The sequence below is a fragment of the Acromyrmex echinatior genome, chromosome 14 (genome assembly GCF_024713525.1).
Source record: "Acromyrmex echinatior isolate Ae372 chromosome 14, ASM2471352v2, whole genome shotgun sequence".
Classification (NCBI taxonomy): Eukaryota; Metazoa; Arthropoda; class Insecta; order Hymenoptera; family Formicidae; genus Acromyrmex; species Acromyrmex echinatior.
Window position 1 is genome coordinate 3,350,474 of NC_141865.1, and position 23,909 is coordinate 3,374,382.

Sequence of the window (23,909 nt, forward strand, 5' to 3'; positions counted from 1 at the left end):
ATCAAAATTATTATTAATTTTCTTCTTTGAACTTGACAAATTCTCAACCATTAATAATAGCTGAATTGACATAACTTGCAATCGATAATATTCCGTTGATTCCGTATCGTTCCTATATCGTTCCAGCCATGATTTTAGTGGCTCCGATATAGTAGAGAAATATCTTACGGAATAGAATGCTAGTAAACTCATTTCTAGTAAGGATACCGTCCCATGTTCTCATTCTCTATTCTCTATTCCCTATTCCTTTTATTGTGCGGAATCTTTTAGCGAGTCTGTTCAAAAATAATTATTGGACAAGAAAAATGAAGTTATTGCAGACGTGATAACCATTGCCCGTATCGTCCAGCTGATTGGTTGCTGCTTCCGCTGCCTGACGTTTGCATGTGAATGCACCTTTTAGTGGAACTGCAACCTGAATATAGCTTTGGTTACTTGGAATACTCCTCGGGATTGCAAAAATTGCATTGACTGTTGTTGTTTATACGAAAACAAAACCAAACAAAACTCAAGCCGATTATGCCGGCTGATGCCGGCGTGACATTTATGATCAGTACACACGTGCCGAATATCGGCGAGATATCACGAAAATGCCGAGGGTACGTAACGAGAGCGGTTATATTTAATTAATAATTACGTTACTTTATTTATTTCAATTTCCTGAATGTCAAATCGAAAATCTCACGCACGTGTTATTTCCGTAGGATATCAGATCCTATTTTACCCCGGTCACGACTTCACTGAAGAACAGCGAGCCTGTCGCTCCGAAATCTCAGAAGCGACGAATAATTTCGTCTTCGTCAGACGAAGACGAAGAGAAACCACAATCGTCCACAAAACGTTCCACACACGTATTGTCTTTTGTCATTTGCATATTTTTTATTTGTCATAGTTATTCTTATAATTCTCTTTGTTATTTACGATAATGTCAATATAGACAGTTAACTTTCTATCATCAACATGAATTATTATACTTATTATACTTTTCTGATAGTAATAGGAGTTTTCTAGGAACAATAAGTTTCTTTATGTTTCGAATTATATAAAAAACTGAAAAAGTTTTGGTACTTATCAAAGCATTAACAAATTTTATCATCATAAAAATCTGGCTATATTTTATTTATTTTTTACAGATATAAATTTAGTAAAATTCACAATCTAAATTTTAAAGTATCTTTAAAGAGCTCGGTTGCTGACGAATTAAGTATGATTCTCTTTATTATTTTCAATAATGTCAATTTGGATAATCAATTATACAGGTTGTAAAAAGAAAGAAATCTTCCATTCTATCTGACTCTGAAGATGAGGAAAGAGTCATTAGAGATAAAAAAGATTCTAGCAATCCTACAGCAAATAAGAAAAGCAAAAGCAAAGAGCCATGCAAAGCGGTACCTGTTACTGAATTATTTGGCAAGAAGCCAATAATGAGAGTAGAAGAGACAAAAGTGAACCGAAAATTACAGAAAGTGGTAAATATTGTATTCAAGTACAAACAGAAAAATTAAAGAAATGCCCTAAAACTTCCTGGGATTTATTCTGGAATTTATGTAGGAATCCAAGTTTCATGATGATGAAGATTTTGATGCTGTGCTTAAACAATTGGATGCAGTACAAGATACTCTGATACAGGATAAACAGAAGGGTAAAAGCAACATTAAAAATGTGGATAGTCCTAAGAAGTCAGAAACTGCAGTTAAGACAGGTATGTTTAAATTTAATTCATTTACTATTTAAATAGATACTGTTACACAAATTTGACATGATAGAACATTTACAGAGATGGCCTCTAATAAAAACAGAAAACATAATAATGGTTTGAAAGATTGTGATAATAAAATTAACAATATGAGTGAACTAAGATTTGAGGAAACAAAAGAATCTCCTAATAAAAATAATGTATATTCAAAAGTTACAAATTCTTCTCCAAAACAGAACTTACAAAAAAAGAAAAGAGGTAGCTCGAATGGAGACTTAGATATAAGCAGTAAGTATGATGATAGGATTTCTAAGTAATTAAATTATAATTTAAATAATTCACAACGTCTATTTCTGTAGAAAAAGACAAAGATACAGAAAAGTCAAGTAGAAAGAAAGCTAAAATAATGGAAGAAAATTTATTTGAAGAAAGGAAAGAAATGAAGAAACAGCGTACTATAATGTATGAAAAATATCTTCAGAGAGGCGGTGCCAGAAACCCTGGTTCAAAAGAAATCCCTACAGTAAGAGATTTTACATATGATAATAACAATGAAGTTTCATATGATAGATTATATTTTATATAATAATAGAATAATATTATAATATCAATTTGATATTACAGTTACAACTGCAAGAAACAATATTAATAATATTTAAAATAGCATTAAAAGTTGTAAAAAACTCCAAATAGTTATAAGATATGATGCCTTGTCTGAATCCGAACATTCGTATCATGCGAAGCAGCTAAATGGGTAGCGACGTTGCGCAGTATCTATTAATTTTTTAAAATTCTATTGAAACTTCATCTTGTAAAAGAAATATGTTTTATCTATAATTTAATAAGGAATTCGATATATTTTATTTAAATTTTCATAAGTGGTAATTTTTTATGGAAAAATTTAACTAACATTTACATTATTAATAACAATAAAAATTATTAATGTTTTAAACAAATTCAAATAATATTATAAAAAAGCACTTAAAACTTTTCCCTTTAAAACGTTTTTCGTACTTCTATGATATTCGTCTTTCTATAATGATTCAAATCAGAAATATTTAACTTCAAAATAGAGCAGGTGCTCAGTTTTGTAAAAATTTTCATGTGAAAAAACTATAATGAAAACATTTTTTAGAGGGGAATAAGCTCACATATTATTTGAAATGATGTATACATCATGTAACAAAAGTTTCAAGCAGTTAAAAAAAGTATCTGTTTTATTCGATTTTGTCAGAAATTGCTCATATAGTAGAATTGAGACTATTTTTCAAATAAAATTAAAAAAAATTTTCAATTAATATTCTATTCCGAATTTTTTATTTGATTTTTTGATCTCAGGGTGCCGAAAATTGTTTAGCCGGAGTAAATTTTTTGATTACTGGTGTGTTGGATTCCTTAGAAAGAAATGAAGCCGAAGATTTAATACAAAAATATGGTGGCCGGACCGTAAAATCTGTATCAAACAAAGTAAATTATATTATAGTGGGAGATGAAGCTGGCCCATCTAAATTGACAAAAGTGTGTTTTTTTTACATGATTATATATACTCATATATTTTGCATATATCTCTTTTATTTTTTGTTTACATGAAATAAATTTTTAGGCTAGTAATTTAGGTATTAAACAAATATCTGAAGATGATCTTCTTGAAATGATTCGCACGAGACCGGAAGGTAAAGCTACAGACATCAAGCCGACTAAAGCAAAATCAAACGTGAAAAAGATATTTAGAAAATTTGAGAGCGATGAATCACCGTCACCGGACAAAACAAAAGCATTATTAGATTCACCTAAAAAGATAAAAATACCACCATCTTTACCAGTAAAAACTAGTGTGAATACGGAAACTTCACCAGCATCAAAACAAACTTTAGACGCAAGCAATAATACACAGAAAGTAAATATAGATATTAATTTGACATACATGCACAAATGATACAAAATGACATAGAATAACATAGAGCTTCAAATATGATTGCTTCCTTACTTTTATTATATATTTTTCCAGATAATAACAAGTATTGGATCAGAACCATTAGTTGAGAGATATAGACCCAAAACTATGAAGCAAATTATAGGTCAGCAAGGAGATAAGAGCTGTGCACATAACTTATACGTATGGCTACGTGATTGGCATCAAAATCGTCAGAATTCTAAATTCAAAGACAGCAGTATGTTAACTTTTATTATTGTTTTTTTATCAAATCTTGGTGTGAAGATAAAATAAGGCTAATTAATCTGATTATAATTTCATTTCTATTTCAATAGCTAGCAAGCAAACTCATGGACAAAACTTCAAAGCGGCCCTGCTGTCCGGCCCACCGGGCGTTGGTAAAACAACAACTGTGCAAGTCGTTTGTAAAGAATTAGGATATGATCTTGTGGAATTCAATGCTTCTGACACGAGAAATAAAACACTTCTAAAAGAAGCGGTTTCAGGATTATTATCCAATACCACAATGAAAGATTATGTCACAGGTGGGTATGTGATATAAAATTTTGAAATAATTATATTATTTTCTTGTCTCTCACACTACGTTACAGGTACCAAACAAAAAATTACGAGCAAGCACGTGCTGTTGATGGATGAAGTCGACGGTATGGCTGGCAACGAAGATCGTGGTGGCTTACAGGAATTAGTTAATTTAATAAAACACACTGATGTGCCAGTTATCTGTATATGTAATGACCGATTTAATACGAAGGTGAAAACTATTTCTACGCACAGCTACGACCTGAAATATCCGAAGCTCAGAGTGGAACAGATCAGGGTATAGTTATAGAATCTAGCTTGAGTAATCTCTCTTATTTGATATAATTCAAACATCAACATAAGAAAGAGCATAAATCTGTATACTCTGTATATTTTGTATACTCTTTGTTTTATTAAATTCGCTATATTTGCGCTTTATCTCTGCGCACTAATTTTCGTGCTTGACTTTTATGCCTTTTTTATTTTGTTATTTCAATTGTCTTAGCGCTAGAGCTAAAATAACAAAAAGGGCATAAAAGTCAACTTTATTCACACAAACATACATTGTCCCTAATTTGATATATTTTGATATCTTCTCTACAGAGTTCTATGAAGTCTCTGTGCTTTAAAGAGAACATCAAAATCTCGACGGAGGATCTCGATCGTTTAATCGAATCGACGAATTATGATATTCGACAAGTAATAAACCATCTGGAGTTTCTCAGCATCCAAATGACTCACGTGAAGACAACTGATAAAAAACATTCAAATAAGAACTTTAAGCTCGGTCCATTCGACGTTACAAAAATGGCATTCAATGCGGATGAGCAAAAAAATATGAGTCTGAATGATAAGATTGGTTTATATTTTCATGATTACAATATAGCGCCTCTTTTTATACAAGAAAATTATCAGGGAGTTAGATTACCTCAAATATCACTGTAAGTATATCTCTACTTTCATGAAGCTGCTTTTTAAAGTTCAAGGATTAAGATTTGTTACATTTGCAGTCGTCAGAGGTTAGAAAGAATTGCCAACGCGGCTGATAGTATATCTCAGGGGGATCTCGTCGAGAAGGTGATGAGAAGTAATATGATGTGGAGTTTACTTCCATTGCATGCTTGTTTCTCATTCGTTATACCAGCTAGTGAAATGGCAGGAAGCTCTGACGGATTAATACGATTCCCGAGCTGGTTCGGGCGAAATTCGAAGACAACAAGGTTTAACCGGTATTATAAAATATTGACTTTTATTATTATTATGTGATCCATTGTGATTGTATCGAACTTTATTAGCAGTACTTTGTCCGCTGTGTATTATTTCCAGATTATTGCAAGAATTGACGACGCATACTCGATTAGCTACGGGTGCAAACAAGGATGCCCTGAATATGGATTATTTGCCTCATATTCGAAACGCTATTGTAAAACCTTTGATAGATAATGGTATAAATGGTATAGAAGAGGCAATAAATATTATGGGAAAGTATCATTTAACTAGGTTCGTATTTTATTTATATTGCAAATGCACAATACTAGAAAACACAAAAGATATATATGCTGATATTTCATTTTTCTTTAGGGAAGACTTAGATTCAGCAATAGAAATTTCTCTTTGGCCAGGAATGTCCGATTCGACGAGTAATCTTGATAGTAAAGTATGTGCAATATTAATTAATAATAATGAAGACTTTTTATTGTGATAACTTCGTATTGTAAAGATTTTAATTAATGTCAATAATATGTCAGGTAAAAGCAGCGTTTACGCGCGCATATCAAAAGAATCCTCCTATGCTGCCGTACGCAATTAATAGCACTATTGCAACGAAGAAAAGATCTAGACAAGATAATGATATTATGGGAGAAGAAGAAGATGATGAGGAGGAAGAAACTGACGATATTGATTTTGATAAGATGATTAAGGTAGTATTAAAAATTATTTTCGCGATTCTATCATAAAATATATCAATTTTTGGAACAAAAAAGATATCATGTAATATATATTTTAGGCAAAAAAACCTACTGTTGCTAGTACTAGCAAAGCTGCTTCATCAACGAGAAAACGCGGCGAATCAGCTAAGAAATGTGGAAAAGTACGCGGTAAAGGAAAATAAGAGACAATAATAAAAGAGGAATGCATGTTTTATTTAGAGAAACTTGAAAATTACTCCATCACGAACATTTGTGTTACTCGAATTAATCGAAGCGTTTGTATGATCGTGAAGTGATTTTTATACATTAGATTTATTGCATTATAAAAAACGCAATACTTGGCTTTCGTTTCAAAATATACTTTCTATTTTCTTATTAGATTTATTGTATTACAAAAAAATCAAACAACATCTGGCATTGTTTCAAAATATATTTCTTAGTATTTTGTTAGTGAAGAATATGTTAAAGGTTCAATATCTGTAATATTCACAAGCTCTTCTCTCGTCTGTACACATTCTGAAACGAAAAAAAAAGAACAGTTAGAATGGTATGTCCCAGTTGCCAAAAAAAGCTGATATAAAATATACATAATATATGAAATAAAATTTTATGAAATATTTTATATATTTATGATGCGTACGTTTTTTACTGGGTTTCCATCCAATGTATTCATTAGTTTTCTTATTTTCTTCAGTCAACCAATCAGTCAAAGGCTTAAAATATTCCAAAAGTCCAGCTGCATCCATTTGCCTTTGACCAGAGATCTTCTCCATTGCGTCTTGCCACGGTTTCGAAGAACCCAACTCCAGCATAGATCTAACATAAATGCGATCAATACCTCTATACTCGAATTGTATTCTTATAATGATGCATATCAGACTTACTTTAGCAGATTTCCGGCGTCCTTATTATCGTAAATGTCACATTGACTCAACGGCTTAGCATTTGGATTGCTCGGATCATATTGCTTCGCCTCGATGCACAATGCCTTGTGGAACTGAAACTGTATCACAAAGCTTACAAAGTATCTTATATACTCGACGCCCGCAATTATATGATACTTTGAGCCAGGATCGAAATCTTCTTCCGACCTATCTACGGGAGGTTCGATGCCCTGGTATTCCTCGGCGAGTGTCCACCTTAAAGTAAACAATTTATTAATTTGTTTCAAATATTTTTTCAGTTCAATTTTTTTTGGAAATTCGATTTAATGCATTTTTATTCAAGGAAAAATATTGTTGAAAAAAGAAAATAAAAAGAGGGATATATTTTTGTTATTTAGAACACTGACCAGTTGCAATTATAATTGTCTGGCGTGACTTTTCCCTGGAATACGTTCCAACGCCATCGGTCCATCATGTAAGCGAATGGCAGGAAGACAATCTTGTCAAGACTCTTCATATAGAGGTGATTAAGGAATGCCTCCCGATCAGTCGAATCATCTGTCAGTAGACCGATCTTCTTGAGATGACTGGGGGTAGATACGCTGAGAGAAATAACATCACCAACTGCCTCGTGGAAACCTGGATTCGCGCCCTCCTTGAAAACTACAGGTTGGTTCTTGTACTGCAAGTAATACTCGATGTGACCCATCTCATGATGCGCTGTTAGCAAGTCTTCCATGTTAACGCGCGTACATTGCTTGATCCTGAAATCTTCGCCATCGTAGAAGTCCCATGCGCTCGCATGGCAGATCATGTCTACACCATCCTTCTTTGTCAGAATCGATTTTTCCCAGAATGTGTCCGGCATAGCAGTCAAGTTAATTGATATGAAGAAGTTCTCAGCGAGACGGAACATGCTTGTCGCATTGTAATCTGTTTAAAGAATTATGAAGCATTACAATGAATATATAAACGTAAAGAAAGCTGAAAACAAATTGATTCTTTAACAGTATCTTGAAAGACTCATAACATAAACTTGCCTTGTTCTACCAAAGCAGCACTAACATCCGGCAGTTGTTTGCCCGAGAATGGTACGGTGAAGTTTGCAATATTCCAAGTCTGAGCCCAGGGATTGCCCAATAGATGCGCTGGGATCGGGCCGTCTTTGGAGACGATGTCTTCGCCGTATTTCTTCCTGAGCTCGCGCCGTACGTAAGCATGCAGTTGTAAATACAGTGGCTTCAGTTGTTGCCATTGAGTCTCTGTACAAATTTTGTTGTTCCATTGATGCTATTTCAATGAATGATGCTATAGATAATCTTACCGATTTGTTCAGGAAAATCATCAGCCTCGTAATCCTTCATCCAAAATGCTGCATAGTCAGAGAAGTTGTTGAGTGTCGCCACAGTATTGGCTAGCTCAACATATGTGGAATACAGAGATTTGACTTTCTCGCCTGATACTTTCCTCCACTCCACCCAAATATGCTTTAGCTCCTCAGGATCGTGACTATTCTTTGATATCTCAATAATTTCTGGCTCAAGCGCAAGATCACACTTGCTCTTGTTATAATAATCGCAGATCTTTGCGGTGCTATAGATATTCTCCATTTTACTCACTGTCATCTCAAATTCATTATAACTCTGCAATCATATATCACTCGATAATGATCTAACTTACTCGCAATTTTAATCAATGAAATGAATTCAAGTTTTCGCTAGCTAGTTGGAAAATTATTATAAATTTAACATATTTTACAATATATATATCTCAAACAGTTCACCTAAATATGTATTATATTATATTATTATATTAATTTAATATAAGATGAATATATTAAGAATTAACACAAATTACAAATGTTATGTAAAAAATTGAAGATATTGAATTGTGACGTCACGATAAGTGAGAAATGATATGTTGATTTTTCTTGTATGCTATTTGTACAAATAAAATAAATTGGATAAAACGGAATAATGAGATTGTTGTAAAACACTTATAAAAATATACCAAGGTTGTCATCCCTCCTGTGATAGTGATCATAAAAGGCACGTAAAGTGCGATTATTAGTTTTTTATTCAATGCGCATGCGTAATCTATTTTCACTTCATGAACATTTGTCGTCTATTTACTGAATGTCAGAGGGGATAGTCTCAACATTCATTTTTACAAGTGTTTTACAGTGATCTCATTATTCCATTTTATTCGAACTGTCTTTATTTACAAATGGCATGCAAGAAAAATTAACGTGTCTCGCTTATGATGTTACAATTCTGTATGAGGTGAATGATGAGTGTTTTCTAATTGCTTAACACATTTTGATAAATGTACCCAGTAAAAAATTTTTTATACATTAATATGTATAAATATATATAAACATACATAAATATTCATAATATGTATAGTCATATATGAATATGTCCATACATATTCATTCATCCTTTTTTCTTTTGTAATGTTACTTTTTAATGTAATAGAAATAACAATAGTAATGTGAAATATAAAAAATAATTAAAAGAATAATTTTTGCATTGTTCATTTTAGAAAACAGAAAATTGTTTAAAAAAATTGCTCATACACAATTATGTATAATTTTATATATACATAAATAATTTTTTTACATTTCTTCAAACTTGATTTTTTTCTAAAATAAATAGTGTGAAAATTATTTTTTAAATTATTTTTAATGTTTTCACATTACTATATTGTTATTTCTATTACACTAAAAGTAATTTTACAAAAAAAAAGGATGTATGAACATGTATGGACATATTTCATATAAAATTATGTATATTTACGAATATTATATTTATGTACGTTGATACATATTTGTACATATTCATGCATGAAAAATTTTTTACCGGGTAACAAGGTAATTCATATATTTTGAGTGTTAATAAATAATTTAACTCTTTTAATTATATTTTATTCTTTATTGTCACGATAGCCTCATAAAATCAAATTTATAGTATATTAAATTAAGGGAATCCTAAAGCTGACTAAAAGATAATTTTTGTATAATAATTTTTTTCTCTTTTACAGATTCGAAAATCCTTTTCCAGGATATACATTGATACGTGTCTGTAAGATGAAGTTTATGCCGAGAATAATAAAAAATTTCGGAATTGAAATCTTAAGAAAATTTTTTGTCGTTCTCGGCATAAACTCCACCTCACAAACATGTATTAATGCATATAATCCTTCAATCCTGGAAAAGAATTTTCGAATCTGTAAAAGAGGAAAAAAGTAATGTATACAAAAATTACAATTTAATCGGAAATAGACAGCTTTAGGATCTTTTTAACACATTTCATTCATCTTAAAATTTATGTTTTAAAATTAAAATATATTATTTTTATGCTACTTTTTATATTTACTTGCTCATAAATTGTAATATTAACAAGAGAACGAGCCATATTACATAAGTGATACCAAAAAATAAAATTACCAGTCGAAAGATTACGTTTGATGTAAGTATTCTAGATGGTGAAATCTTGAGATCCTATGGATTCTGTTCCCATTTGGACCAAAATATATTTAGCTATTTTAATTTAGAAACTAAAATGGCCAAACATATTCTGGTCCAAGTTGGTCACAGAACATAGAATCCTATGAAGATTTGACCAATCCATCTAGAATACATATTTTAAACATAATCTTTCGACCGGTATTAATATTAATTTTTTATATCACTTTTGCAACATAGCATTCCCTTGTAAGAAATGTTGAATATCAATTTAATAATTTAAATATTCAAATAATACAATCACATTACGTTAAATTAATACTCGAATGTGCTAAAAATTCTACACAAAACAACAAAGAATGATTTTAACTGCACAAATACAAAATAATGTTTTTTTACTGTACTATTTTTTGTAAGAAATGTATCATTAGTAAATGAAAATGATATAAATCTCTATATATTAGATCGGAGAAAAAGTTTCTTCGTATTTAAAAAAATTTTTTGCAAAAGTTTTTTCATTTGTTGCGAAATTTTCGTTACAATATCATTCACTAGAGCAAAGTTTCAGAATCTTCTTCTTTAAGAATCTTTTTTAAATTGCGGTATGATGATTTTTGTCGAAGTTATGAGCAATCAAAGTTAAAATAATCCTTTATTTAATTCGTGAATTAGTAATAAAAAATCATAGGAACATTAAAAAAAAAATGATTTTGTAGGGAAAGTTTCACGATAAGTAGTCAAAAATTTTCATAAATTTTTTTTGGACACGTGAGAGCTCCAAAGTGAAAAGAAAATTTTTCATCTTTTTCAGCTCGCAGTTTTTTAAATGTAACATTACCAAACTCACAGAAACTCAAAAAAATCTAGTAACCTTTTGAAAGTAGAGATTTCAAGCTTTACTCTCTTTTTTTAAATTTAAATTTCGTTCATTTTTGACGAAGATTGTATATGCAATTTTGAATTAAAAAATACGAAGAAACTTTTTGCCCGACTCAATACATGTTTACTTGTTCAGGGAGAGCGGCGACACCGAGTATACTGAGCTTTTTGAACTGTCTCTTCATAGACTCATTTTTCAAGTCTCTCCAAGGGAAGTCATTCACTATTTGAATAATATGTTTGGTAACGTTCGCTCCCTCTGCTGACCATTTCAACTTTTCTGCCAGATTCTCATTTGTTAGATTCGATGCGTAATTCCATGCGGTGACACTCTGCTTATTATTCCATTTTGCATACTCTGCGTCGATTCGATTCAAGAGTTCATGAGCGCTTTTCAGAAGATCGTCGGTAGTTTCGTGATTTGTGCTGATATCTACTGCGTCTTCGGTCGTTGGTTTGGCTATCACTAGAGTTACAACTACTGCTACCAATATTCTAATAACAATAAGAATCTTATATTAGACCATAAATGTGAGAAACACAATTAATAGATTAGAAGCTTATACTGGTCAAAGCTGTATCTTTAATGTTTTAAATAATTAATAATTAAATATTTGTGAATATATATAGTAATATATATAGTACATATATAGTATATATATATATATATATATATAGTACATATATAGTATATATATATATATATATATATATATATATATTAGGTGTTGGAATTAATTCGTAGCGTTTTACAAGTGATGGGAAGTACTTTCATTAATGTATTTTTTAATGCTCATGTGAAATAAATAACATTCTTTCATTAAAAAACGCTACGAATTAATTCCAACACCTAATATATATATACATATACCATATTTATAGTCTCAAACTACGCGCTGAATTGATTTTCTGAACTTATAAACGTAATTAAACTATTGTAATAATATAAATTAAATTAAAGCAATTTTTAATAATTCGATACTCAATCGTACGGAATATAAGAGATTCGGGTTTGAGTCTCGGGTGAAGTAATATTTTTCGCAATAAATTTATTTACAATTTTTCAGCACATTAACATCTTTCTAATATGATGCCTGATTGAGTATTGAATTATTAAAAATTGCTTATCAATTTAATTTAATTTGTGATATTATTACAGTAGTTTAATTGTGTTTATAAATCAGTGCGCAGTTTGAATAACTATAAATATTCCACACAATACACTTTATCCTAAGGCTTTGTTCAACGGATGTCATTTTGAAATATCGCGATAATCTTGTGACCATTCGTGGATGGTTTCTAACGAATATCCAGGGAATGTATAAGTGTCCGCATGTGTGAGATCCCACGGAGATTTTAAACAATATCCGTGGAATATCCAAAGAATTCTATGAGATATCATAAGTATATATATATGCATATATATATATATATATATATATATATATATGTGATTATTATCTAAAATAAAAGGAAAATATTTTAGGATATCATATTATGGAAGCGAAAAATATGTTATTGTCTTATTATTACATAATGAAATTAAAAAAGATTAATTTGAAATTAAATTGTATATGTTATATCTTTGTAATTTATATATTCTTAACTACGAAATTCTAAAGATGTCCATCCATAATCCTTGGGATAATCCTATTACTTCCCATACGGCACAGACCTCCAAGAGATGTTCTAAAGTCATCCTGGACGATCGCAGGATATCTCTCGGATAAAGTGTGCTGAATTTGCAAGATTTAAATATTTTAAAAATATTATATTCATTAATTTTATTGATACAAAAAAATACAATCATATAATCTCGCACTAATTATAAATACATATGAAATAATATTTTGACATCCCATATAGCATATTTTATCCTAGAGATGTTCCTGGAATGTTAGGATATTCTCAGAATATTCTCGGAATGTTAAAATATTCTCAGAACGTTCCTTCGACATCTATGTTATATGATATGACATTTAATAAATGCTTTCAGAAAGATTAGAAAGTTTTACATTTTAAAATGTTCTCTCTTTGTCAAGCACAAGTTAAATTCTATTGTTTTAAATTAAATTATTTTTTGATTTATTGTTTTTACCGTAAGTGCCGACAAAATTTTGATATATTAATGATGTTTATCAACTAAAGTCATCATTATATGTCAAATGACAGATGGAAATAGAAATAGCAGTAAACTTATCCATAAGACAAATTTCAATCAGTTGAAATTTACTTTATGGATAAGTTTACTGCTATTTCTATTTTCGTCAGATTACGTAGATCTAAAGCAGTATCCTATTTATCGACTTAAGTTCATATCTTAAGATTACTGTTAACAGAAATTTTGTGTGTAGTAACACATATACTAATTGCATTGTCTTTTAATTTATCTTTAATTTATATTTATTTGAGATACTCAGTCTTTTTATCCAGCCATCCAACTGCAATTATTATGCAATTATTATGGTTATGTTTTGCTCTCTAAGAAAGGATGATTGACTACTTTATGTGGAAATATTTTCGGTATTAAGGTTGTAGGTTTTTAAGCATATAATTTGTTCCGTAATCGGTTTATTGAAGATGGCTAAAAGTTTGGCCGAAACATATATTCTTAGAAATGTAGACATATAATTATATTTTAATGATATTTATATTTATTGTGCACCTTTTACAGCGTTAATTCAGTAGTCGTTTCTTTTTATTAGGTTGTAATTTTATTAACTTTTAATTTGTTTCTTTAATTTGAATTAACCTTCAGATAATATACATGATATGTACATTTAATTGATCACGTTGAAATTAAAATAATTTAATAGAAAATTATTACTTGATATGAGTATATAAATATCTGTGTAAACTAGGATATTTAATAAATTCAACGATTAAAATTTTAAATCTTGATTTTTAATCGTTTAGGTTGGGTTATTCTATACATAGCACATTTCTATATTAGGATGAGTTATTTTAATCGACGCATTGAAATATACCGAGAAATATAAAATAAAGATTCGGTAAAAGTTGCTCAGAGAAAAGTTGCTCAGTTGTGTAAGCGGATTAGCGGATCTCCAATCACAGAATCTTAGATCTGCTTGCAAATTTTGCAAGCGTATCTTGTAGAATATATTTTTTAGAATATATTACAAAAATATCTTTGAAGAAAAATTAAAACTGCTATTACTTAGGTTGGAATAGTAGAAAGATACGTAACGTATCACTTAGAGGTTTTATTTGAAAAGCACGTATATTCTTAGCGTCTTTTCTTTCTTAAAAAAATTTATTATACACAGCGCATGTGTAGCACGCACATATAATATGCTAATTACTATATAAATTTCAGAATTTCTCAGAATTCCTGCATAATTTTATATCTCAATAACAAATAAATATAATAACGCTCAAATGTTTGTAAAATAAAAAGCGGAATCCACGTTGCTCAAGATTCGAGATGATCTTAAAGTTAGTGCATGAACCAATTAGAGAGTCATATTAGCATCTTAAGACATTGCTTGAAATTAAGAACGGACTATGAATGTCGGCAAAGTATCTTACATAACAACAACGTTGAGCACAATATATGTCAGACTTCCAAGAAAAATTGGAACATTTTTCAGAAACGCTTTATTATTTCCAGAATTCTTTATATACATATGTGTATGAATTCTGAAACATTCTATAAGATTGCTCATTTTACAGAATGTTTCCGAATTACACTGTTACACTTAAAATATGAATTTAGGACTTTAAAATAAAATTTTTCTCTGGAAATTTGCTCGCTTCGTTTAAAAGATATTAATGTCTTAAGTTACAGACATGAATAAAATAATCTAGGTTTATCCCCTTTACTGCTTTACAGTAATTGAACTGTAATTACGTTTTATTCAAAGTAATGGCCTACAACTTTGAGGCAAATTGTTGTCTATTGATGAGAGAAGTGGCGATAGTATGTGTTTGTGATTTCTTCGCGCGCTTGGCCTCCATTTAACGATCATTAACAAGCACTTTGTACATTTTTTGCTTCAGAGTGAAATCAAGAGATATTTTAATATTATTCATTTTTGTAGTTTTATGACTTTAGAAGTTAATATCTCTTAAACGAAGCGTTTGAGAACAAACTTCCAGAGGAAAATTTTGCTTCTTTTGAGATCTTAAATTTGTATTTTAAGTTTGACAGTTTAACACATAAATTCCTTGTATAATTTTCAAAAAAAAACTTAAATCTGAAGAAATTGAAGATACTTTTTAGATATTTTTATAAATTTAAGTATGAAAAATTATTATGAATAAAAATATAAGATATGAGATTTTTTTACTAGGGTAACACAGCATTAAATGAAATTGCGATTTTCGAAAATAATATAAAAGTATTGTACAGGCGCTCGTCCATAGGCGCCGACTTTTGTGGGGAATGTGTGGAGTACATCAGAATTTTTCATGTGTGGAATTCTATACATAAACTATTCTTTTAAATAATTAGTGTTGATAATAACTAATATTTTGTTCTGCTTTGAGAAAGTTGAAAACGTGTTCTACGATGCAGCAAGTTTGGTTGAATTTAGTAATTATATTGTATGTGCATTCTGATATTGCTGAGACTGTAGATATTGATGCACTTATGAATAAATTTATTATAAAAAATAATATTCGGAGTTTTCAACAATTGTTCTAAGTATTTCAACAAGTTGAATGAAAATATTTATAAAAAAGAATTTATTAGAAGAATTTCGTTGTTCTTTATTTTGTTATAGTTTTATATGAAAGTCTATAAAGGAGTCTATAAAGAGATCTTGAAAGTAATAGTGAAAATTTTGTTGTGTCCTACTCCTTTCCGTCACGTTGTTCAACTCCACACATATAACAAATTGACAAGTCAGCGCCCCTGCGTCCGGTATATTAACTCGTTAAATCATGAATGTCGTATGTCGTCGTGTATCCGGATATATTTGACGTAAATGTCAATTATGATATCATGACATACGACTGTGAAAATTAAAAGACAATTATTTTCACTTCCGAAATGATGAAATAAATATTTTGCAAAAAGGAAAAATAATGACAGAAAGGACCTTACATCAACTTTATAGAAATTATCTTTTCTGTCTAATTGATTAAATTTTGGATATGTTGTAGTTCTCATCATTCTGAACAAATGTCTCTATGGGATCAACATTCTCCTATGGCTAGTTTTTGCGCTACACAAGTCCTGAAAGGTTCAGATTCAAGTTTTTTATAAATTGATGATTTTCGTGTATTATCGATGTTATATCATTATTGACAGATATATTTATAATGGATATATCTTGTATGTGCGTGCGTGCGTGTGTGTGTACATATATATATATATATATATATATATATATATATATATATACCGGGTATCCCATTTTAAATGACCATTTGAAAATACATATCTCTTAAACAGTGCATTTTAAAAATGTTTCAAATGAAAGTGGAATGGTTTCGAGGGCGATGTACAATATTCTGATCACGTTATTTTTTTCCAATTGAAAATGTCAAAAAGATATGAAGGTCACCTTCACTTTTTTAAAATGAAATTGTATGATTTCTACACAATATAATTCCTCTAATTATTTGGGATATAAAAATATGAATGTAGATATTGAAAAATTAATAGATTTTGAGTGTATCTTATACTTTATTCTGATACATCATGAAACATTTACATATCTCTAAACTATTAACTTTTTGATATCTTAACATTTTTTTTGCACAGAATATTGAAATGAATCAAATGTAAAGAATACATCTATTCTTCAAAAATATCAAAAGGATTGCGAGTTAGCGCTGTGTTCATCTATTGCTAATGTCAATGTTTCGTGAACCTTGAAAGAATATATCTATTCTATTAAAATATCTCTTCTATGAATCAAGCTGAACGACGTGGATGAATAGGAGAATTCCTTATAATTGATTCATCTCAATATTTTGTGTATAAAAGTTATTATTAAAATATAATTGTTAAAATGTTAATAGTTTACGAGAGACAATTAATATTTCATGTCCAAATGTATCAGCATAAAATATAAGTAACTCGAAATTTAAATTTTGATTTTTCGATATCTCTGTACCTTAATATTTTTATATGTAAGAATTAGAAGATTTGTGCCTTTATAAAATTAGAGAAATCATATTGTGTAAATAAAAATAATCTTATTTAAAAAATGAAGGTGACCTTCATATTTTTTGGAGATTAAAAAAAAAACATAACCAAAATACGTCCCTTTCGAAATCATTCCACTTTCATTTAAAACATTTTTCTCTAAAATGCACCGTTTAAGAGATATTTTGAAACTGTTTTTTAAATTACACCTTGTATATACGTGAACACACATGCGCGCGCGCGCGCGTGTGTGTGTGTGTATATATATATATATATATATATATATCTGTAATATAATAATATTAATGATATATACACGGAAATCCAATTTTAAAAAAATGGCTTGAATCTGAACCTTCCAGGATTTGTAGCATAAAAGTTAATCATAAGAGGAAGTTGAATTAAATGAAGATTTGGTTCAGAATGAGAACTACAATATATCCAAAATTTGGCATATTCGACAGAAAGTCAATTTCCATAAGTTGGTGGCCGTCTTTTATTCTACATTGTAGATATATAGAGAAAAATTTGTTATTATATATAATTAATACAAAATTAACACAGGAAAATATAGCGATATATACTACTTTTTTATTGTAATATTACTAATTTAAAAAATTATATCAATCATCGTGCAATTATTTCTCATTCCTAGCTGATTGTGACTCCGGAGTTATCCGCAATCGTCGAATTTAATCCTGTGAAGACGTGTACACGTTATGTTAACGAATTAACTAATTACTTACAGGCGCAGCATACCGATGTTCCAATTTTTTACAGTTTTAAGGAATAATCAAATTTTAATGAAAAGAGTTTCACGAATATTCTTCGTAGCTGACAGGATACGTAACCGCTTCTCAATCGTCGACTGACCTCCGGGAGCGAGGCACGTTATCTTTTATGGAACTTCCCCACTTCGCAGACAATATCTGATCAAGCCCCTGCGTTCTCTGATAAATTCAGATACAATCCTGTCACTCGATTCCTCTGCTCGTTCCGTCTTGTAAATTTATATTTCAAAATTTCAATCTAATCGGTCACACTTCCACAATTCCACAATTTTCATGCTCTTCAGTCAAATGTTTTAGAGACGAGAATATCTATAGTTTTTTTATCACTACGAATATTAGCAGTTCTTTATTGAATATATTACTTTACTATCATATTATCAGGTACCGTATAGTACTCATATATTTATATATACATAAAATATTTATGTATTTATATCATGTTTACATCAATATTTTTCATGTAAACAATACAATGTAAAATACATAAATTATTAGAAATTGAATAATACAATACAGAAAGAAGTAATTAAGTTTTATGATTGTTAATTTTATCTGACTTTAATATTCCCAAGCAGAACAAGTCACGAACAAGTAACGTGAAAGTTGAATCGGAAATGATTGAAACATGACTTTTAATGATCATTTTAGAGTTATTTTGACATCATTTTGTGTGTGATGTTATAATAATTTATTATTCTGCTTGGATTGATATATAAAAATAAAATATAAGCGAAATAAGAGCTTTAATGCAGTCCAATCAATGTAACAATTATAAAGAACATAAGAATCGATAATTCATAAGGCAGTATTTATATTCATAGTCCTCTTATTTTAAGGTCATTTCAAGTGACTTTAAAATAAGAGGACTATGAATATAAATACTTAAGATGTTAATACGGTTCTCTGATCGATTCACGACATCTTAAAACTGTATTTAAAACGGTCTTACATGAGATCTATGAATATCACTCAGATTCCTAATCAACAGACAATTCTTAAAATGTCTTTTAAATATTTATCTTTCATCAAAAACAAATAATAAATATTTATTTTGTAAAACAAGTACTATATATGTACTTTATATGTAAAACAAATATTTATTTTGTTTATTTATATTTTTTATTAATTATGCGTTGTTTGATTTATTGTAAAAATAATTTTTATTAATTGTTTATTTAATATTTTTTTATATTAATTATGAGATTTCTTACTCATGGCCTAATAAAATGATGCTGATTAAAAGATAAACTCCGAAAATTAGGTTCTAAGAGTAAATAAAATATTTTGATTCTCACACCTTAAACTAAGGACGTTTAGTCATATTGTACAATAAATAGCACTTACACACAGACGATTTGCGTGTCATACATACTTATGCGTGTCGATATATCACTATATACTACTACATGAATATCTTACGCACACATACATGTTTCAATTAGACGTCTAAGTTCAGTTTTAAAAATTTCACGTTGTTTCTTCGGGCAAATTACGTATGTACTAGTCTGTGGATTATTATTTCTTCTTCTTCTTCTTTGTATCCTCCAATGGATTTATGTTCCACTCCAGTGAATCAAATTACCACGATTTCATGGACGAATCTGGTGACTATGCCTCCTTGAGGACAGAGGAGACTTCACTTCTTCTTTTTTAAAAGCGCATACTAGTTTAACTTCTTGACCCAGTCAACTAAAGTCTCGTATTAACGAGAACTGAAACTGAGCGCTCTCCTACTTCTTTCAGAGGGGAATTTAAAAACACGAGCCCCCCGTAAATATTCTCAAGATTATTACCCAGCAAAAAATTATTTATGCATGAATAAATATAAATACAATATATATAAACATACATAAACACGCAGAAATATTTATAAACATGTATAATTATATATGAAATATGTTCATATATCCTTCTGTCTTTTATAAAATTATATTTTTAATGTAATAGAAATAATAATAGTAATGTAAAAACAAAAAATAATTAAAAGGATAATTTTCGCATTGTTTTAGAAAAAAACAAGTTTGGAAAAATGTAAGAAAAATTGCTCATAATTATGCATAATTTTATATATAATTATACGTAAGTAATTTTTTTACATTTCTTCTCAAACTTGATTTTTTTTAAAACAAATAGTGCGAAAATTACCTTTTTAATTTTTTTTTGTTGTTTTCGCATTACTATTATTATTTCTATTACACTAAAAAGTAATTTTATAAAAGATAAAAGGATGTATACACATGTATGGACATATTTCATATATAATTATATATGTTTATGAATATTTATGCGTGTTTATGTATGTTTATACATATTTATATATATTTATGCATGAACAATTTTTTACCAGTTATTTTGTAAGTACAGATTACATAGCTTTTGTATAAAGCAAATATCATGATGTGACAGCTCTGGAACGCCATATTGGACAAAGAAATGATAAAAATCTCAATTTCGAAATTTTTTTGTCATTCTCAGCATAGACTTTACCTTGTAAATACGTATTACTTTAATCCTGGAAAAGGATTTTCGAATCAGTAAAAGAGAAAAAAGTAATTATTATACAAAAATTGTTCGGTTTATTCGGTAATACAGACGACTTTAGGATCCCCTTAAAATCACATTGCTAAGTCACATCATTAAAAAATCGTAAAATAAGTACCATATTTATTTAACAAAATCGCATGCGAGAAAAGAAGAGAACGTGGGAGAGACTACAACGAGAAAAAGAAAGAGAGAGAGAGAGAGAGCGCGAAGATAGATAAGATGATAAGTATAAGATCGCAACGAGAGGAGAAAGAACTGCATATTACAATGGATGGAAGGGAGGGGACAAGAGAACGCAACGGGTGGAAGAGAAAAAGAACAAAATCCTTTTCCACTGCCCCTCCCTTCAGACCTAGCGTCTATGGTCTACTCCCTCCCCCCTTGATCTCTTATATACACATACACATCGCATATATGAATACGCACTAACACATAGTGATCCAGAACTCGCTTAGCTATTTTACTGGCTTTAATAATGTCCAATAAAAATATATATTTATACATGTATGTATATATTTTCTTTTTCTGACCAGTTTCACATTCTGGGCTTGAGAGAACGAGTGGTCGTTGTCCTCCGATTCTTTCCGCTTCATCGGCGACACTTCTTCAAGTCGAGGTTCTGGACTCGATACCGATTCAAGGGCTAACCGATACGAGCATGGAATAAAAAATTTGCTCACTATTACAAACAAAATTTCGAAGGTAGATGTACATTCAGTGTGTCTTAAGTTGCAAAATTCCACAGCTCTGAATCTAAAAGACAAACGTAATTTTTTTTTTTCAAAAATTAGAATGTATTAAAAATTTTCTCGAACATGTCTTGTTTAAAAATTTAAATCTATTTTTGATAAAAATAATATGTTATTTTTAAAAATTGATCAATCTTTAAAATTTGATCTCATCAAAACAAATTCTTGAATCTACTTGTGTATCCTTAATTGAAATTTATATTCTTCAACATAATAATTAAAAATAAGATAAATTAATTTTACGAAAATAATAAGAAATAGAAATATTATAAATGATAAGATCTTTATAATATAAAATATTTATAATATAAAACAAACGAAACACTAGAAAAAGTAGCATTTATAAGTAATAATAATTTAATGAAATATTTTTATTTTTATATTTATTCATCCAAAGATCAATAGAAGACATTTTAGTAATAATTTTGCGACTTTTCCAACATAATATTAAACTTTGAAATAAATTAATATTTAATCTTAATTCATTTTAGAAAGATGGGCCAATATATTAGGTGTTGGAATTAATTCGTAGCGTTTTTTAATGAAAGAATGTTATTTATTTCACATGAGCATTAAAAAATACATTAATGAAAGTACTTCCCATCACTTGTAAAACGCTACGAATTAATTCCAACACCCAATATATAGAAAAAAATATAATAAAACTATTATATTACTATTAGGTGTTGGAATTAATTCGTAGCGTTTTTTAATGAAAGAATGTTATTTATTTCACATGAGCATTAAAAAATACATTAATGAAAGTACTTCCCATCACTTGTAAAACGCTACGAATTAATTCCAACATCTAATATAATATAATGAAACTATTTTTGCTAATTTTAATATTTTGTATAAATATATATGAAAAAGAAGATCACTTGATTGAAAACTATCTTTTTCCACCTGTTTTCTTTTCAAATCGCTAGGCAGGAGATTCATCGCGACTTGAAAAGCGCGAAATTAAAAATTGATGGCTATGAGCACATTTCATTTCGAACGCTTACATTTGCAACGCTCGAGTATCGAGTATCATCTTTATTTAACTTTCGATTAACAGCAAGGATAAAATGATTTCATGAGCATTGAGAACGTTAAGTGGAACGTGCCTTACGAAATAGCTTTAGAAGTTAGATAGTTATTTTGTATATGCATGCAATAATGCTATTTGTGATATACTGTTTTAGTATCAAATATGAATATAAAATACTAATATTAGATGGTTCAAATAGTCCAGCGGTATTTTGTTAACTCAAAGTTATATCTACAATATATCTTTATCAAAAATGAACGAAATTTAAATTTAAAACAACTTTAAACCTTAAAATCTCTATTTTTATTGAACATTATTTTAGTAATATAATATATGAAAGATGTGATTCTTGTCGTTAAACAAAAATTTATAGTTATAAAATTTTACATAATTGATTGCTTACATCTATTGGTGGACCTGATATATTAAAATCTCTCCAATCATTTTATTTTTTGTCAGAAGACTGTCTGGTAAAATTACATGAACTGTTAGACTGTAAATTTTAAATTATATATAATTTTATGTTATATCAAACTGTGATGAAGACTGTGAAACGTTTTTATACTATTAAATATAATTAAATTTAATAAATATATTAAATAATAAATAATTTATTAAGACCGTAATGTAAATAAGTAAGAATTATTAATGGTCGAAGCTAGATCTTTAATGCTTTAAATAATTCAATATGAATTATATATATATATATATGTGTGTGTGTACATATGCATATATACCACATTTGTAGATATTTGAATTGTGCGCCGAATTGGTTTACCGGACTTACAAACGCAATTAAACTACTGGAATAACATCACAAATTAAATTAAATTGACAAGCAAATTTTAATAGTTTTGATGTTTAATCCGATATCATATTAGAAGCACGTTAATGTGCCGAAAAACTGTAAATAAATTTGCGAAAAATATTACTTGTAACTTAAAACAACTGGAACGCGTATTCTGTCAGTTATCACTTATGTATGCATTCTCAATTAAAAATAAATTAATTGAAGCATCAGGTTCTATAATATAGCAAAAGAACGTACATACAATGTTAATGACATTGAGGACTCCAGGATACTCAATGTCAAGAATGTCGTAAAATAAATTAACCATAGATCTCAGTCGGTTAAATGTTTGTTCAGGTTGCAGGCTTAAATATTCTCTCTTTGTTAAGATATAGATAATCGTCGTAAAATTTTTATCTGCCTATAAAAATACAAACCCATAATAAAACTACGATCCGTCTATAAAAAAGCTAACCGCGGTATTCATAGTCGATTCTTATTTCAAGACCGTCTTAAGCAATGTCGTAAGATATGCTAAATACGGTCCTGTGATTT

The 23,909-nt window shown here is 29.3% G+C and overlaps 2 protein-coding genes across 4 annotated transcripts; one reads left to right on the plus strand and one right to left on the minus strand.

The window, feature by feature from the left end:
• The first annotated feature begins 369 nt into the window (after positions 1–369).
• Gnf1 (germ line transcription factor 1) lies at positions 370–6,636 on the plus strand. 3 transcript variants are annotated; one of them, XM_011057121.2, is made up of 17 exons: positions 370–599; positions 705–851; positions 1,260–1,469; positions 1,552–1,702; positions 1,778–1,984; positions 2,056–2,219; positions 3,035–3,214; positions 3,300–3,593; positions 3,705–3,867; positions 3,965–4,174; positions 4,241–4,467; positions 4,773–5,110; positions 5,180–5,398; positions 5,496–5,669; positions 5,751–5,826; positions 5,918–6,091; positions 6,178–6,636. In XM_011057121.2, the coding sequence occupies exons 1-17, from the start codon at positions 591–593 to the stop codon at positions 6,280–6,282; spliced, it is 3,048 nt and encodes a 1,015-aa protein (XP_011055423.1). In that variant the 5' UTR covers positions 370–590; the 3' UTR covers positions 6,283–6,636. The 3 variants fall into 3 exon arrangements, with proteins under 3 accessions (XP_011055423.1, XP_087269781.1, XP_011055424.1); XM_087413655.1 differs by lacking the exon at positions 370–599 and having other exon boundaries at positions 713–851; positions 1,134–1,469; XM_011057122.2 differs by lacking the exons at positions 370–599; positions 705–851; positions 1,260–1,469 and having other exon boundaries at positions 1,562–1,702; positions 1,767–1,984.
• Positions 6,293–18,352, minus strand: LOC105146699 (angiotensin-converting enzyme-like). Its single transcript, XM_011057123.2, has 8 exons — positions 18,194–18,352; positions 11,458–11,824; positions 8,309–8,627; positions 8,025–8,246; positions 7,392–7,917; positions 6,985–7,239; positions 6,741–6,916; positions 6,293–6,616 (listed from the first exon to the last, which is right to left on the minus strand). The coding sequence occupies exons 1-8, from the start codon at positions 18,202–18,204 to the stop codon at positions 6,537–6,539; spliced, it is 1,956 nt and encodes a 651-aa protein (XP_011055425.1). The 5' UTR covers positions 18,205–18,352; the 3' UTR covers positions 6,293–6,536.
• Positions 18,353–23,909: the final 5,557 nt, after the last annotated feature.